The 17,841-nt window shown below is 43.7% G+C and overlaps 1 protein-coding gene across 1 annotated transcript; it reads left to right on the forward strand.

Annotated features, from left to right (window-relative positions):
- The first annotated feature begins 150 nt into the window (after positions 1 to 150).
- On the forward strand, positions 151 to 17,759 carry lyrm4b (LYR motif containing 4). The gene is made up of 3 exons (XM_029529536.1): positions 151 to 251; positions 5,470 to 5,590; positions 17,235 to 17,759. Exons 1-3 carry the CDS (start codon positions 166 to 168, stop codon positions 17,280 to 17,282), a joined length of 255 nt encoding a protein of 84 aa, XP_029385396.1. The 5' UTR covers positions 151 to 165; the 3' UTR covers positions 17,283 to 17,759.
- Positions 17,760 to 17,841: the final 82 nt, after the last annotated feature.

Below are 17,841 nucleotides of genomic sequence, written 5' to 3' on the forward strand. Positions count from 1 at the left end.
TAATATTTATAAAGATTGTCATCCAAACGTGTGTGTTTTAATTTGGAGAAGTAAAAACAGAAAGATTAAGAATAGAAGAGGAAATGTGGACAGGCTCTAGTTGAACAGCTCTAATTAGGGGTCCTGAGAAGAAACGGTTGCGCAGCAGCGGGTATTCCAATCAACATGGCGGCGTCCACACGATCACAGGTGATTTCTCTGTACAGGACGATGCTGAGAGAGAGTAGCAAGTTCCCTTCGTACAACTACCGGTAAGACGGCGAGCTGCGGCCGGTCTGCCCGGTGCTGGTGCCCGGTCTGCCCGGTCTGTCTGGTTTAAACCCGCTGTCAGCCGCTAACGGCTGTGTTTACATCATCCTCCGGGCTGATGTAACACATACCGCAGCATGTGAGCACAACAATCCCGTTTATTCAGCCGGTGTGTGTCCGTCGTTTGGGTGCTGTGGGAGTTTGATGTGTTGTGTTGTTGTCAGTGTTCTCGGTGACCGAAGTAATCAAGGTACATATTAATGATAAAAAAAAATACTATTACCTTCGTGTTCAATGAACTTTCACTTTCCTTCGCATGAGTGAAATAATTAACTTAATCCAGACCAGAATTACTGCTCCTTTTTAAAGGTGATGACAAAAACATTATCCATATATTGTTGTATATGTTATACAACATATATTATTTATTAAAAACGTAAATCTGCAAAGGAAAAAGTAACTTCTCCTTTGTGCAGCCTAAGTATACTATCATATTTACTGCTGTCATTATCATTATTAGGTGGCTTTTCATTTTATGTCTTTCGTTCATTTATTCAATATTAATTTTATTTACATCATCTCTATTTAATCTCAGGTTGGTTTATTTTCTTTCAGAAGGTAAATAATTTGTGGCTTTATTTTTATTTTATTATATCTGTTATTTACAGGTACTGAGTGCATTTTATGTTTTGTAAAGCACTCTGAGCGGTATTTTTCTGAATAGAAATTGCTCTACATTTGCATACAATGTATACATTTTTAATAATTTTATTCTACAAAACGTTAAAGGTTCTAAATTATACTGTACTATGAGGTCTCTGTATCTGAGCCTCAGAAAAGAGAGATACTTGCTGAGTTGGCACAGACTGAGAACTGAACATTAATGTTTGGTACTGAGCCCAAAGACTCCTCAGGGTTCAACTTAAAGCGGCTTTTTTATTTATTTTATTTTATTTTATTTTTGCAGGTGTGTGTGTGTGTGTGTGTGTGTGTGTGTGTGAGAGTGAGAGAGAGGTGGTTTGTCAGTAGTTCAGAGTCTGTGGCCTAGTTTTGTCTGTCCACTGAACAGATCTGTGTGTGACTTTCTACCTTGATCACTGTGACAAGTTCTGCACTTACTCTGGAAACCAGTCAGATTTTTACAGTTCAACTAGCAAACAAAGATATTTTGTTGAGGGGGTGATCTTTTGCTGATGTACAGTGTTGTTTTTGAGCACAGTACACCATTTGGAAATATTTAAAAGCATTTGTAAAAAAGTCTTTTTCCTTGACGAACCTGACGTAGGTTTTTGCTGAACTCAGCCAGGCTCTGATGTATTAGTCGCCCAGACAGACAAAAATATGTGCGATTGTTCCTGTATGTATTCCACCTGCCAGTTTAGTGTTGCTTTAGTCCTCTTGGCAGCTTCCTGGGATTGATTTTCTCATAAATTTTGGAGTTGTCTCCAGTTCTTGGTAATCTCCACTGTTCTCCATGATGCACCTCCTGACGGAGGTCTTTGGAGGCGCCTTTATTTTTATTCGTTCCCCTGAAATATGCTGTTTGTTTGTTGTTTGTTTTCTGCCTATATACAGTGAGGCTGTATAGCTTCTCTTCCTCAGTTTGTCTTTTTAAAAATTCTCCATTTCTCACGTCATTCGATCTACATTCAGCTTCCTATTAGACTAGACAGTGTTGAGTAGATCAGATAGTTTTTAGCCGCTGTGTTCTGCTCTGTGGTGAATTCTTTCAGAGTCCTGTGGCTGTGAAGGTGTTTTAATGATTGGCTTAGGATATTGGGCTGGAGAAGCAGCAAATTTTTCTCTGTAGATTTAAAATGAAGAGGACGTATTGTTTATTAGCAGCCTCTCATGAAACGTCCTCCTACAGCCCCATTGTGAGGATTTAAACTTTCTTCATGGTACAAACTCTGCACTTGACAGCCCATTTAGTGCAGCGAAAATAAATCCTTCATGTCTCATTTTCCGTTCATCCTCATCATCAGTGGAGGGTTGAGTGTATTTCTCAGCACTATGTCCTAAAGCGTCTTCAGTGTGAGGTTGGGACAGCATCTTCAGCTGTCATAACTCAAGGCACTCTGCACAGAAATCAGAGAGCCGCCGCTCCCTGTCTGCCTTCATGTGGACTGCTGCTGTGCTGAATTATTGAGGGGCCAGATAAGAACTGGTCTCCTCCAGCTGCTGGTCCACATGAAATCAATTCCACCTGTCTGGCTTCGGCGCTGAGAGTCCCAGCAGAGAATAAATATTGTGAATAATTTGGTGCACTTCAGATTGTTTCTAGCTAATTTCTGAAAAGAAAACCAATAATATATAAATTTATATTTAAGAGTTGACAACAGAAAGCAGGTTTGAATCCAACTTGTGGTGGAGACGGTATGCTGGGGTGCACTTGTTGGATTGTTGTGGGATGACCTGAATATGCCAGACGTTGCTGCAGGCTGTATTTTGTTGTTTCTCTCTCTCTAACTACAATAACAGCTGATGCAGGCGCTCGCAGCACTTCCTGCGAGGGAAGGTGGGGAACGTTTGGCTGAATTTGGAGAGCTTTGTCACCAAGAGAAAACATGGAAATAAACAGAAAGGAAACACAGAAATTACATTCAAACTGAATTTGAGCAAGCCTTTGCTTTTGTGAACTTTGAGAACTTGGGATTTAATCACTCAGAACCTTAAATGACAGTTTCATATAAGTATGAGAGAAAAGAAAAAAGCTCCAGAATATGGTGAATGTCAGGTTTTTAAACCAGGTGATGAATTTCAGCTGCTCTTCCTGTCAAGAGAATCCCCGACTGTGGAAGTTGATTTGTCAGTTTTAACTTATTCAGGGTGTTTGCTCCACTGTCAGTCAGGCCATTGGGGAAAGTGACAGACAGATAAAGACCACATTGGGCTTTACCCAGACTGAGAAGCACACAGTGTTCACCTTCAGGTCACCAGGGGGCGCTCTAATAACTGCCTTCAATAACAATGTTTGTTAACGCGCTGTGATGAATTCAGGACATCAGCAGGGCCTTGAAAGCTGACGCAGCACCGTTGGGTTTATTATTTGTTTGTTTGTTCTTCAAACAGCCCATTAGAGTCACTCTGCTGCCTTAGGGTTCGTGATATGGCGGCCGCATGTTTGACCATGTGACCTGAACCGAGCTGATAAACTTTGTTCATGTTAAGTCATTTTATTCTAAAATGAGGTTCGAACATCAGAGTGACTGTGATGTTACAGCTGTTTTAGTTTTCAGGGAGGAACTAAAATAGCAAACACACTTCATAATTAGTCTCTTTACATTTTTTTAGCCTTAACTCACAGTGATCTAAAAATATTTAACTGCAGATCTTACAACACAGTCATACAAACAGAAATGATTCCAGCATAAAGTTAGACATAACATCCATTTTAAGGTAAAATTTGTGTTGGGCGTAAACCCTCCAGTGTGTTGTAGACTCAGACAGGAAGAGGAGGAGGAAACTGACTGTCAGTAGTAGGTCATCTCTCTGCACAACAACAAAACAACGAATAACTAACAGATTGGGTGTTTTTGTCCTTGTGTGAGTCTGCTCCTGTCTCCTTGTCCTCTTTCCGTCTCCGTCTTTCTCTCTCCAATAAAAATAACTGTCCCCACTGGATTCAGTCAGACAGTGTCTTCATCGGAGTGTGTGGTAAAAATCTGTCAACTCACAAACGCTTCAGATGAATAAGCAATTGTGGAAACCTCCTCTGTGTCAGTCTTCCTTTCCTGCTCTCCTCACGTCCTTTTTTCCTCCCTTCGCTCAATTCCTTCTCTCCTAGTTGTCCCCCTGAGATTTCAATTAAAAGACAAACTGGTTCACAAATTTGAGAAGAAATTATCTAGCAGGCCACAGGAGCATCTCTTTCATTAAGTCTGTCAAAGTTAATGAGCTCCAAGAAAGGGAGGTTTGTAGTTTGACAGATATTCAGAGTTATAGATCAGTAAAAACAAAATGTGACACCGTCCTGTAAGAACCAAGGCCTCAGTGTGTAATTCTGATGCGCTGCACTCTCATTGGTTCTGTCTTAAATCTTAAATGAAGCTGAGGCCCAAAGATGCTGACAGAGAAGATGAATGTGTGTTTTCTGGGCAGCGCTGCGACTTCCCAAGGTCGATGCTGTCGTTTCTCCATATCAGAGGAGCTGCCAGCTGTAATCAGGCCGAGCCCATCAAGAAAAAAGAGCTGCAAATTAAACCAATAATCACTTTCACTTCAGCTCCTGCCAGAAAACACTCCCTCATCCTTATCCTGGACTCGAGCCACCAGACTCTGAGGTCTGAGGCCTCCTGCTGAGATGAAAAACTTAACCGCTGAGGTCCAGAGTCCTAAAATTAGCTGCTCTGTTGTAAAAGAAATGATTAATGAGAGAACATTGTAGCTCTGACCAGCTGAGCTTCTGACGTCACTGTCACTGCAGGAGGAGATAGAAAGCTGTCTCCAGGTGTGTTTCCATTGACGCACCTGAACATCACTCTGAATCTGCTTTTAGGAGGAAACGGGGTTCTTGGTCAGATAAGAACCAGCAACGAATTCTGTTTTTGTTTATTCACATGAAGGCATCACGACCACGCCCCCTAAAGAAACAGGAAGTTTAACCACTTTAAACGCCGGTGTAGTGACCGCATTATTTATGAGCTGACTCCGCCCCCTTCTCAGCTGTCATGTGTTTCAGGTGGAGTTGAAGAGATCGGTTGATTTATCAGTTATTGAAGTCAGAACCTGCTGCCCTTCATCCTGAAGTTTCACCTTCTGAGATGATTATTAAAAGTTAAAACCAAATTTTCAGTTTTTATTTTCTTTGAGACGTCAGATCATTTTATTTGTGAGGAATCATGCATTATTAAGTGCACTGAATAATTGATTTGTTTTTACTGTGGATTTATGCATCATTTACTGGCAAATTAAAGTATTTGATTCATAATCGTGTTTTTATTCATGAATAAATGGACGTATTTAATCTGGTCGATGGTTCGGTCGCCTCAAACCTTCCTGCTCTTTATTATCTGAGTTTGCTTGCTGTTGTAATTTTGAATTGCATGCATATATATATATATATATATATATATATATATATATATATATATATATATATATATATATATATATATATATATATATATATATATATATATATATAGGGCTGGTGCTTTTTGTACATTTTGTGTTCCAACTTTGTGTTTGCTGGGTTGTTTTTCTTCAATGTCTGTACAGGACCTATGCAATACGGCGGGTGCGTGACGCCTTCAGGGCCAACCGGAAAGTGGAAGATCCAAAGGCCGTGGCCAGACTGATGGAGGAGGGACGACAGGCAGTGAGCCTGATACAGAGACAGGTCACACACACACACACACACACTCACACACTCTCTTACTGTGGCAGGTCCTGTCTAATCACCTCACTGTTTGTCACTTTGTTCCCATAATGCATCTGCAGCCTCTCAGCCAATCACAACTTCTCTCTCTTTCTCTCATCAAATGTGTGTTTAACTTGCTTGTGATGAAATGCCAACACTCAATCAGGGAGTGACTGTCGTAAATCAAAGGTCATGACCTTTACAGTAGAAACAGCTGAGACCTCGGTCCGGATCAGCTGAGACCAAGGTTGTGAGTCATTGTACCGTCATTGACCACCGATATCCATAAGATTTTTTAAAGATGTCTGCTGCCTCTCCACTCCCTCCATCTCTTCAAAAATGACGCCACGGTTCATCAGAATCTAAATGTGTACAAAGCATACAAACGTTTATGGTTATCTTGACCTTGTGATGTCATTTGTAGTTATGATTGGGGGGTGGAGCCACAGGGTCAAGGTCCCGCCCACACAACTGTTGCCAGTCGTGATGTCACACCCGACTCTTACATAGCAAAAAGTCAGCAGAGACATTTCAAAATAAGACTGGAAACACAGGGAACCAGAAAGAGATGTAAAGACAGACTTATTGTGTTTTTCCCCAGTTCTTTCAAAGGTATCTGTGTGAATTGTGTCTCTGCACCACTGAGCATGTGTGCGCTGTAAGTTAGTTTTTAATTATGAATTTGTGTGTGCCTGTATTACTGTGTGTGTGTGTGTGTGTGTGTGTATTGAATTGCATATTTCTCTGTGTGTGTAAATTAGTTTGGGAGTGGAGATGATGGATTGCATCTGCAGAAATGCCCCCGTTGGTAGAAGAGAAACTAAGCCAGCATGCTGTTCTGTGTGTGTGTGTGTGTGTGTGTGTGTGTGTGTGTGGGGGCAGAAAAATGAGTGAAAGACAGGAAGAGAGTGTTTACAGAATGTCCCAGTTCAGATAATAGAAACAGAAATGCTCTTTTTGTTGACTTGTTAATGTTACGGCTTGACTCCCCCACCCCCCTTCCTCTCTCTCTACCCCCCCCTCAATCTCTCTCCCTCCCTCTCTCTCTATCCCCCCGTCCCCCCCCCCCCCTTCTTCTCTCTCTACCCCCCCCCCCCTCTCCCTCTCTCCCCACCCTCTCTATGTGCGACAGCCTCTGAAGAGCCATTTCTCAATGATTACTGCTTCTTAATGTCACCACAATGTCACAGAGCCTTCGGCCATTTTGTCTGAATTGAGATTAAATGCCACATCGGGTGGTGAGTTATACCTGCCAGGTCGGGTGGGGGGGGGGCTGGCCTGCTAACGGCTCTCAGGCGTCGAACAGAATCTCAATCACTCCCATCTCGTTCCCCCCCAGTGTTGAGATGAAACAGCTGAGGGGGCTGTGGGATTTACCTGCCGGGGTCAGTGGTGAGGTGTTTTTCTGTTCAAGCGCAGGTTAGTTGGAACACCGGTCCATGAGTGGGAGCCCGGGGGGGACAGGGTGCTGGCCTTTAAAAAGTTTTAGCTTTGAAAATGGACACAAATTAAATTATCTCTCCAAGGATGACTTTTCTAGCTTGTACTAGTACTTGTCTTCCCTTCTTGCAGATGTGTGGTTAGTGCTTCAGCTGAATGCAGAAAAACCTGAAGAGAGTTGAATCATCTTCTCAAAATCAGATCAGGTGCAGCCTAATTAATTTCTCTTCAAAGGTCCAGTCAAAGAAGGTCAGCCCAGTCACATGAAGGAGAAAACCAGTTCTGAGTCCAGCTGCAGTCTCGTAGTGTCTCGTAGGGTTCAGACACAGCCAGGAGAAATAGCCCTGGACTGATCCACTTCAACCAGACATCCCAATGACACTGAGCAAAAACACTGACAGACCAGGACTGGACCAGGACTGGACCAGGAAGTCTCTCAGCACATGTAGATCAGTGTTCGTGAGTGAACACTGCTGTCGCTGTCTCAGAGTAGATCTGGTCTTGGACTGACCCAGCTGATGCATGAATAACACTGATGGAGGTGAAGTCGCCATCAGAACTTTTTGATGGTCCACTGGCCGGCTAGGATTAGAGCCCAGAGTCTCCTCTGGGGTTGGAATATTTTTAAGATGTGAAGCTGCTCATCTGTCTGAGCGCTGAATTAAAACAGAAGAGGACAACAGAGAGAAGTAATCCCTCTGTTCAGCAGAGACAATCTCTCACCTCACATGGAGAGGTACTGACACTGATGTTGTGTAATGCAGACACTTGCAGCTCTGCATCACCTTTTAATTGACAGGAAATGAAATCCCTGAGAGATGCAGCTTTTCTGCTGACATCCAACAGCTAATCAGATAAACCTTCATACGTGTAGTTTGGCTGATAATCAGCTGCCTTTTCCCACAAAAAATAAAAAATCATCATCCAAACTGGTTGTATGAATCCTTGTGTGACGCTTTGACAGACACACACGTGTTCTAACTGCAGCTTGAGCCAGAAGACATAGTTTTTCTATTCTGTGTCCGTGTAGAGATGAATTGTTGTGGTTTCTCATCTTCTCCAAGATTGGATTGTTTACGCGGCCGTACTCCCCCACATCAGTTGTGATAGTCCAGGAGGATGGTGAATTTTCTTCTTGTCTGCTTGAAGCTAGAACACGTTTTCCTTGTTCTGTCGACCGTTAGTTAAGAGTTTCTGTAGTTTTTTGTTTTCTGCATCAGTCCCATGGATCCTGTTGACGCCGAAAGGAAGTCATCCCTCCATCTCAAAGCAAAAGTTTCAAAATAAAAGCAAAATTACAGGGTTTTCCAAGTTGGATAATTTTTGCTCATGTTTGCATATCATGTTATCATTTTTATTATATTGTTGTTAATAATATTTCAGCGCCCCCCCCACTCAGGGTGAAAACGTGATGATGACTCATACGTGATGTGATTCAGACGCGTAGCTGCTGTTTTCATGTTTGAACCTTCTTTGTGAGGCCCAGTTTTGGTTTTATTGCTCATAACTCCACATAAGAGGCTGATACTTCAAATCTCTTCACTTACCAACACGTCGCCCTCCAGAGGAACTCGTAAAATCTGTCATTTAATTTAAATTCATGCTGCAATCTTGACTTGATTTGTTTCCTTTGGGGTGCCTTAGCTTTTACTGCATGTGACTCGAGGCTGTTTCAGATCTGACTGAGTTATGACTCAGAAAAAATGTATTTTTAACACATGAAACTGTAATAATAACCATCACCCCTATTTCAGACTGAGAGTCCAAATACAGTTTTAGCTTCTTGTGCCTTGTTTTTAGGACACGTAGGTGCAGTTTTTATGTTTGGATGAGAGCTGAGTCATAGAAATGGGCTGCTGAGAAAATGATCAAATGATCAGTTTGTGTTTTCTGCTGCTGAGACTAAAAACAAAAGAAATAAAAAGTTGTTGGGAAAAACTCTACCTGGAATAACGAAGCGGGATCACGTTTAATGGCTCAGCAGATCATCTTGGATCAGTTTTCTGCTCTAACACAGTTGCAGATCTGATCCTGTTCATTTCGGGGGAACCAGAGATTTGGGGAAATCCTGAGGCAGACAGGAGATGAGCTGAAAGTAGGGCAGCCTGCACCACCACCACCTCCTCCTGCTCTTCCTCCTCACCTCCCTCTTACCCTTTACCTCCCTCATTCTTCAGCCTCTTTTTTTTTTTAAGATACCTTAATACACATGAGCATGTGGAGGATATTTGGAGAGGAGGAGCAACACGTACTGTCAATTTATAAATTGTCTGTACAGAAACAACAAGCTGCAGCGAGAAGCTCGTCCTCCATCCCTCAGAAATCCAGCGCCGTTATTGCTGCTGTTACATCCGACTGCCCTGCGGGTGTCGGCAGCTTTATCGGGCTTTAGCTTTTCACAGTACCACATACTGTAGACTGTATATGAGTCCGTGCTGCGAAATAAACTATTAAAAGGAGGAGAGAGCTGTTCAGGTGGATAAAAGCAGACATCATAAAAATGTAGACTGAGGCAGCTCAAAACTGAAGGACGATTTAATCGGATCTGGAACAGCTGATATGAAGGCTTTCAGTAAATGTTGGGAGTTTCTGATGAAGCTGCTACAGAGACGTTGATTTTTGGAAAGAGCAAGTTTCATGTCTTATCGGTGTAAAAGATCTGATTAAAGATCTTCGTCATCAAGAGGAAACTATAAAATCTGTTGCTTAATTGCAATTCAAGCAGAAAACTTGACTTCATTTGTTCTGTTGTATTTTGCCCTCCATGGGTGTCGTATGAAACAGCCGACCAGGAATCAAACCCGGACCTGAAAATACTGAGACGTGTACCCAAACTCGTCTGAATCACTCACTGGATCTGAACTGGTTCAGGAACAGCTTATCATTTTGTCTTTGGACAAACAAACAGCAATCTGAAATATCTTCACAGCAGCATGTGAAAGGAGTCAAGAGGAGAGAAGTGGACTGCTTTTTTCCTCTCTCATCTCTTTGGTTTGTTTTGGGCCTCCCATCATCATCAACCCCACAAACTCCACTGAAGTCGGGTTATTGATTTCCAACTGCTGAGGCCTTCAAAAATTCAGAGCATCATCCTCAGAGCAGCTTCCCGCAGCGCAGAGCGACTCAAAATAAAAATAGCACATTACTAAATGTGAAATTGAGCACTTCTTTTGGGAGGCGGGTGCACAACAAATACACAAACCTTCACTTGCATCACTGCTGGGATTAAACAACACACTGGTGCCTTGATACAGGAACTGGTGTCGGTGTGTTGGAGGATCCAGTTGTCTGTGGTTTTTAAGTATTGACCAACAGAAGGAGCAAGTTTGTCGATCTGATTTCAGTACAGTCATGAATTATTTAACAATAAAGACCAGTTAATGCTAAAGTCATCTATGTAGCAATAATTAAACAACATAAATGGCTCCTTTCAAAATAAGAGTGCAAAGTTTAGACCATGAAGGAAACTAGAAGCAAAGGAGTTGAAATGAGATAAAGCCACAGAGATGTCACTGCTTCCAGATATCACCAAACGGAAATGTTTGAGTGTGACAGTAATTCAGATCATTGTTCCTCCTGTCTGCAGCTGCTGTGACTAGAGAGATGGGATTTCTGTCCCTGCTCTGTCAGAAATAAATTGGACTCTTGCTGGATTTGGAAGGCAACTTTGTGAGGAATGTTTAGTTTTGCATTTTGTAACTCTGCAGGACGATTTTACAGAATCGGTGGATTTAGTGTCAAGAAGGCACAATGTTTTGTCGGTTCTTTCATTCATTTGTTTTTCATCTATTCTTAGAAAACTGGGTCTGATGAAATACTGTCTCTACACACACACACACTGTATGATGAAATTCATTGACTGGAGAAGGCAATGTGATGTGAGAAGGAAAGCTGGAGACGGGAGCAGGAGGAAGGGAAATGAGCCAGGGTGGTTTCTGATCTGTGGTTGAAGTTGGTTTTTGGGTTGGTTGTGTTGTGCGATGAGGATGTTTACAGCTTCATCTCCTACACCAACTGCATTAATTGCATAAGAAACTGTCCTGATGTCTTTGAACAAACCCCAAGGCTCATTATAACCAGGCTAACTGTTAGCTTCCTGTTAGCCTTCTTACTGACTCAGTGGATGAATTCCAGTGTGAAGGAGGGATGAGTTAGCGGTTGGATGGCGTCTTCCTGTCTTCCATTAGTCTGAAGAGTTGTTTCATAACCTGACTGAAGGACTCCCACTCATCACTTCTTTATGACTCACTCTGTCTGGATTACAATAGTTTTCCTTCACTTTCACTCGCTCTCTCTGTTGTTTAATCTTCCTCTCCAGCAGATTGCCGACCAGCCAATCGATTCTCTTCTCCCTCCATCTCATTTTCTCATCCCGGCTCTGTTCATGTGTATGAGTGTTTTTCTGTGGTAACAGGAAGCTCAGAGTTAAAGTCCAAATGTCCCTAAACACAGCACGTGGCTGTTTATGTGAATAAAACACATCCTAATTAAACAGTGAAGGATTTCTAGCATTTTGCTACTTTATTGGAAGAATTTGATCGACTTATCGAGTGCAGTAGATTAATGTAGAAATATACAAATAAATGTATGAATAAGTTTTTATTTTGAAATTAAATCCTGAAGGTTGTATGGAGGGCCCAGGTGAGTGGCGCTTGGAGGTGTGACTGAGTTCATTAAGCCCTGATGGCTGATTTTATTCTGTGTGGACCTTTAACATCGTCTGCTGCTACCGTCCTCTTGTTTTCTAAGATCAATGTATTAGCCAGCAAACAGAGAAAATCAGTTTTTATTTATGTGCTAACTGTACTGGATCAGGTTGGCTCCGTTTGACATTCAAACATTTCTGCATTAAATGCAAATGAAAGCAGAAACACGAACGTTGCAGATGAATAGATGTTTCGGCCGAACAGTTTTGACTCTCCTCCTGCATCTGAGGAGCAGAGACTGGAGGAAGAGACGAGGACTTAAAGGGGGAAAGGAAGAAGAACAATGGAAGCGTAACGAGTATTGCAATTTACAACCAGCTTTCCTCCATTTTTTTCTGCTCTCTCCTCTTCCTCCTTTCATCATCTTTGCCTCCTCTCTCTGTCTCTCAGTGCGACAGACTGAAACAGGAGATCACAGCAGAGTCTGGCTGCTAGTGAGGGAACTCCACACACACACACACACACACACACACACTCGCACTCGCTCTCTCACTCTGTTGGATTTCTCTGATACGTGAGCACAGTTTGCCTTCACTCCCTAATTAGTGTGCGTTTTAAAATTAAGGTTAAGAAACTGCAACTTTTCAAAGAAACTCCTCATTACTCTGTGTGTGTGTGTGTGTGTGTGTGTGTGTGTGTGTGTGTGTGTGTGTGTGTGTGTGTGCGTGTGCGTGTGTGTGTGCGCGCGCGTGTGTGCGCGCGCGCGCGCTTTCTCTGCATTTCCTGTGGGAGTGACCATGACTTCATAGCTTAATCAAATTTGATAACACTTTTTAACGCTGTCCCGATTGGTCGATGCCAGCTCTGAAGCGGTGACAGCTAATTGGCTGACTGCCGTGTCAAGTGGGCGGAGCTTTCTGAGTCGTTGTAGCCAATTAACAAGACCAGACAGAGGAGAATGAGTTGGGTGGAACTTAAATAAAGGAGATTTCCAAGGTCAGACATGGAGACTCTCAGTAACAAGAAGATGGGTGTGTAAGCGAAGACGACCCCGTCCTGTTGAAGACGTCTGGCGCTCACACACAGCAGAGGGACGGTCTCGTTGCAGCAGGGGGGCCTCAAAGGTCTTCAGCATCAAAACAACAGTAGTATCAGTTTCAGACTGAAGTGGACCCTCATGTCGGCCTGGCGGTTTTCAGACAGGATCAGTTGTCAGCGATGAGAAACTGATTTAAGAAGTCCAGGCAGCAGGAAGTCACTTTAGACATTTGGACAACTGCATCTACAGTCGCAGAACAAGATGTTGACCTTAAAGGATTTAGTTTGTCTGAGTTTCACCTGAAATCTGCTGTATTTCTGCTGAATCAGTCAGAAAACAGTCAGCCATAAATAATCAGCAGTCTTCCTGCAGATAAAAAGTCGTCGTTTAAACTGCAGTGAAGGACGGTGGAGAACAGCCACACATCTGGAACTGAGAGATCAGGGAGCAGAGAGGATCAATATTCTCTCTTGTTCTCATATCATTGTTACAGCCTCATGCTGCTTCAGCTGCAGGGACTCCTGACAGCCAACTGAAACAATGAGAAGAAAATATGAAGAGAGAACGACGACGAGAAGACAAACAGCCAGACAGAAGAAGGAGCTGAGAAAAGAGTGCCAAAGAAAAGACATCTGGATTGTCTTTAACTCGTCTCTTCTTCTTTGTCAGACTTTTCTGCCTCTTTCTAGACAAAATGTTTGATCCCCTGGTTGAGAAGAGCCTTTTCTGATGAATCTGTAGATGGACGTTGTAGCCATAAAGCCACCATATTTTTCTGAGTGCTACCTTCATCAAACAGTCGCTCCTCAGCTTTCATTAATGATTAATGAGGAGCCGAAGTCAAAGGAGCCTGGAAAACACAGGACGTTTCATAGGGACGCTCAAATGCACCACACACACACACACAGCAGGGCAGTAGAGGACAAATGAACAGCAGGGACAGATGAGGGATAAGAATGAGAATGCAGAGATATAATTGGGCAGATTAGCATGAGACAAATCAGCGGACGTGTGGTGTGGAGACATCGTCCTTCAAAGCACAGCACCACCCTGCTGGAGTGTCCATAGGCAAGACACAGGTAAATCCCTCTGACACGTAGCCATGTGCAGCAGATGAAAGGTATTCTGGGTATTAATTAAGACGCCATCAGTCCCGACACAGCTGTTGGGCCAAACTTTGGACCAGGTTTGAAGTAGACGAGTTGTTTCAAACGGCAGCGACCGAACCAGTTTGTGTCGAGTTAATCAAGAAAAATATGTCAGGTCATAGTTTACAAGGTCAAGTCACCTTCAAACTGATGATGATGATGAACGTCGGCCCACTCAGCTGTAATCTGGGTCATGTTTTTAACTCTGCATATATTTCAGTTCAGCCTTCAGGGCGATGGGAGGGAGGTGTGACCCCCCTGCAGCCTCATCGCCGGTGCCTTGTGTGCAAACAGAGCCGACGACGCCTCTCAGCTTTACATCATCATTTCACAAACAAGTGAACTCTCAAGTCTCTTTTCTCACTTTTCTTCTTCACACTTTTATTTTGGGCTGTGTGGTTGCCACAGAAACGCTCACCTGGAGATGTGTGAGGCTTTAAAGCACTTTAAGTGTGTGTGAGTCTAAATAACAGGTTAAGTGCTTTTATTTGTTCATCTCATCTGACATTTGAAAGGTACGAAGAACAAACCAAACGTCACACACACCTTCCTTCCCTCCTTCCTACATCTGTTTGGTTGGTCCATCCTCCTCTCTTCTGATTGACCAGGAGAGGCTTTTGTTGTGATATCAGAGTTCCAGAAGTCCTGATGGCTGGTTTTCAGCTTCAGTTTCTGAATCCAGATTGTGAGAATTTCTCTGGACTGAGACCTTTGAGACTTTAACTGGGTTAATATAGAACCTGGACCTGATTCAGAACCAGAGACCATCTGGAGGTCTACCTGTAGGCTGTGAAGTAAATGGTATGTTTTCGTGCCCGTCCAGCATTTGAGAGCTCCAGCTGAGGAAATGAAACGAGCTGATCTGAAACAGAAAACACAGTCACAAATTTAAACTGGGCTTTCTTTCCCCTGCGGCCTGACTCACAGGACTAAATATTAAGCTGCGGAGTGAGTTGTCAGACGTTGGATGTGTTTTTGCTGCCTGCTGCTCTGCTCTCATCTCCTGACAAATGGAAGCTCTGAAATGGCGTGGAGCGCTCCTTATGCTCCGTTCATTATCTACCTGAGCACCTCTCATCCTCTGGTTCCTTGGCTCTCCATCTCCATCCTACGCTCAGAGGCCCAGATGAATTTCAGTTTGACAGCACCCTGACGTCCGAGCCCCTCCATCATTTCATCTCTGCCCCCCCTCCACCTCCATCACCCCGCCTTTTCTCTCTCTCTCCCAGGACTAAACCTCATTTTCTTTGTCTGAGCTGCTCGGTCGGCCACCTCCAGCTTTCCTTCCATCGCTTCATCTCTTTCCTCCCACTTTGAACTGCTCTTTAGCTCAGATTTTCTCTGTCTCCTGCTCTCCATCCTCAGTGGAAGAATGACTTGTGCCTTGTTAATGCAAACACCTTCGTCTTTTAAGGGAAAACGGGACCATGAAGCTGAAAGGCCATAGAGACCATCATGGTGGTCTAATGCAGGACGTTGTTTGATTCGCGCTCTTCAACCTGACTCCTGTCAGGAGCTGGATCAGGAGCTGAGGTGTGTTGTAAGGATTCAGAAGGTGTCATGTGACTTTGCAGAGGCGCCTCAGTGCGTGTTCAGGCTGTGATGGCCAGGGAAGCCCCCGCAGGTTTCCAGGCAGCTCGGCCTGCAGCTGGAATATTTCAGTTAATCTCACACCTCCTGTCCGGTGGGAGTTAGACTGAAGGTCAGTCAGTCACGACTCAGCCGGGAGAGAAGAGAGTCTCTGGTTTCCGTCCTGAGTGGATGATCTGAACGGGTTAAGTTTAGATTTCCATTCTAACACTGATCACTGTCTCAGTGGAGACTTTCCCCTGAATCAGCCGTGCTGCCCAGCGGTTCGTGTTTCACTTCACTCTGCTCCTTGTCCATCTGAATCTGATTCCATTCCATGATGCTCCTTCCTGCACAACTACAGTCTGTCAATCACACAATAGCCCCGCCCCCTAACCCCTCCCCTTTCCCTGTAAATGGAGCCTCATGTTGTATTTCAGACTGAGACCAGAAACTCATCAGGAATGTGGTCCGGCATCACCACCTTTAAACCAGGAACACGTCTGTGATCCTGCTGTCTTCAAGAAGCTCCTGAAGACTCCTGAATGACAAGCTGATCTGATTTAGTAGATGTGGGCTTAAATCTGGACTGACGTCCGCTGAGACAGCAGCACCTGACAGATGAATGAATGGAAATGAGACAACAGTCACATCCAGAAATCAGCCGCTTCTGATATTTACTACAACAAGATGAGGACGAAGAACACAAACAGCCACATTAATATCCCAGCATGCTTTGCCTTCTTCGGGTGCTGACCTGCTGTTCATGTTGTAATGAGGTTATTAATTCAACTGGACGAAGGGTTTACAGTTGGAGCTGTTCTTCAGTGGTTAATCAGTTATTGTGTTCAGATCCTTTAATTGTTTTTTATACCATTTACGTTGTGGTCTGAAAAGTTAATATGGTGTCACGTCAGTGGAGAGAGAGCGAGAGAGAGAGAGAGAGAGAGAGAGAGAGACCATCCTTTTGTTCAGAGCTGCAGCCGCAACAATTTACATGAGGGCCAAGCCCCCGCACAGCTGATTGGTCCAGAGCGGCCCGCCTCCCTCCAACGCCATACTCCAGCCAATCAGGACGTCACACACGGGGTGGTGGGGACCCAGGGTTGTTCAGCATCAGTGAACAGACAGCGCCACCCGGTGGACACAACACAACACATTATTCTCTACACTAAGTACTCAACACACCAGAGGGAGGGGTCCAAAAGGAAAATAAGCATCTTTGTACCAACAAACTTTGTTTATGCGCTTTTCAAACACAGTTCCAACTCTAGGACGAGATCGAGCAATAAAAATGTTCATCGATAAGTCGATAAAATAAGAAACAGCAGAATGTGAAGAGAAAGATGACAAACCAATAACCTGCCAATCAATCAGTCAAAAAAGCTGTGGTGCTATCAGGAGGTTGTTGATTAACCAAGTTGTGATGTTACTGAAATGGACGATGTGTTCAGACACACAGCTACATGTTCAGAACATCTGAGACAGTGTGTGTCTGTGTGGGTTCTCTGGATCAGTCTGTCATGTTTCTGTTCAGAAAAAATCAATTATGGACTGTGACCTGAGAACACACACACACTGTTTGTACATACAGTACAGCTACACACTTCACCATAATTGGTTCTTGTATTTGACAACAGAGCTGACTAATATTGACATAACACAGTGACAAGACTCCATGGACACACACACACACACACACACACACCTCCCTCACACTGTAGTCACATGACCTTCAGAAAAGAAACTACTTCCTGTGTCATGTCCTCGTGTCTCTACAGGTCTCCATCGGGAAGATGTACGAGACCCAGAAGATCGTGGTGGAGTGAGAGGAGGAGGAGGACTGTCCGGACATCACCACCTCCTGCTTCCTCTTCCTGTAAACAGCTGTCTCTGGGTGGAGGGGTGAAATGCATTGTGGTAGATGTAGGAAGCAGTAACTGTGATATACCTGACGTTTTTTTGTCCAGTGCTGCACTGATCAGATAACTGGGTCTGTATCCAGTCTTAGTGTACTCAGACTCGGTCCAGTCCGGTCTGAGTCCGCTTCATAGTTTAACTTTCAGACACTTTATTCTGTTGGAATTTCGACCACACGAGCCACCGCTGCATTAAACTTTAAAATCAAAAATCAAAATGGCCTCCACATGAGCTGTCACCGCCTCCTGTGGCCGACCGATCAGTGCATCCCTGACTTCTCTTTTCTAGTGTTTTGTTTTGTATTAAAGCGCACAGTTAGTCCACCGTATCTGTATAAATGGAGGATGATGACGGGACGAAGGGGACACAAACCAAAATAAAGAGGTTTCCTTCATTCTGTTACCTGCTGATTTCCTTCGTGTTCATCCGGAGCTGCTTTTGATATTTTATGTCTCTGGTTCTGGCCTT

This window comes from Echeneis naucrates, chromosome 20, assembly GCF_900963305.1.
Source record: "Echeneis naucrates chromosome 20, fEcheNa1.1, whole genome shotgun sequence".
Lineage (NCBI taxonomy): Eukaryota > Metazoa > Chordata > Actinopteri > Carangiformes > Echeneidae > Echeneis > Echeneis naucrates.

Coding starts and splice junctions, on each gene's coding strand:
- lyrm4b (XM_029529536.1), top strand. CDS start 166: ATGGCGGCGTCCACACGATCACAGGTGATTTCTCTGTACAGGACGATG. Junction 252..5,469: donor TTCCCTTCGTACAACTACCG/GTAAGACGGCGA, acceptor ATGTCTGTACAG/GACCTATGCAATACGGCGGG. Junction 5,591..17,234: donor TGAGCCTGATACAGAGACAG/GTCACACACACA, acceptor GTGTCTCTACAG/GTCTCCATCGGGAAGATGTA.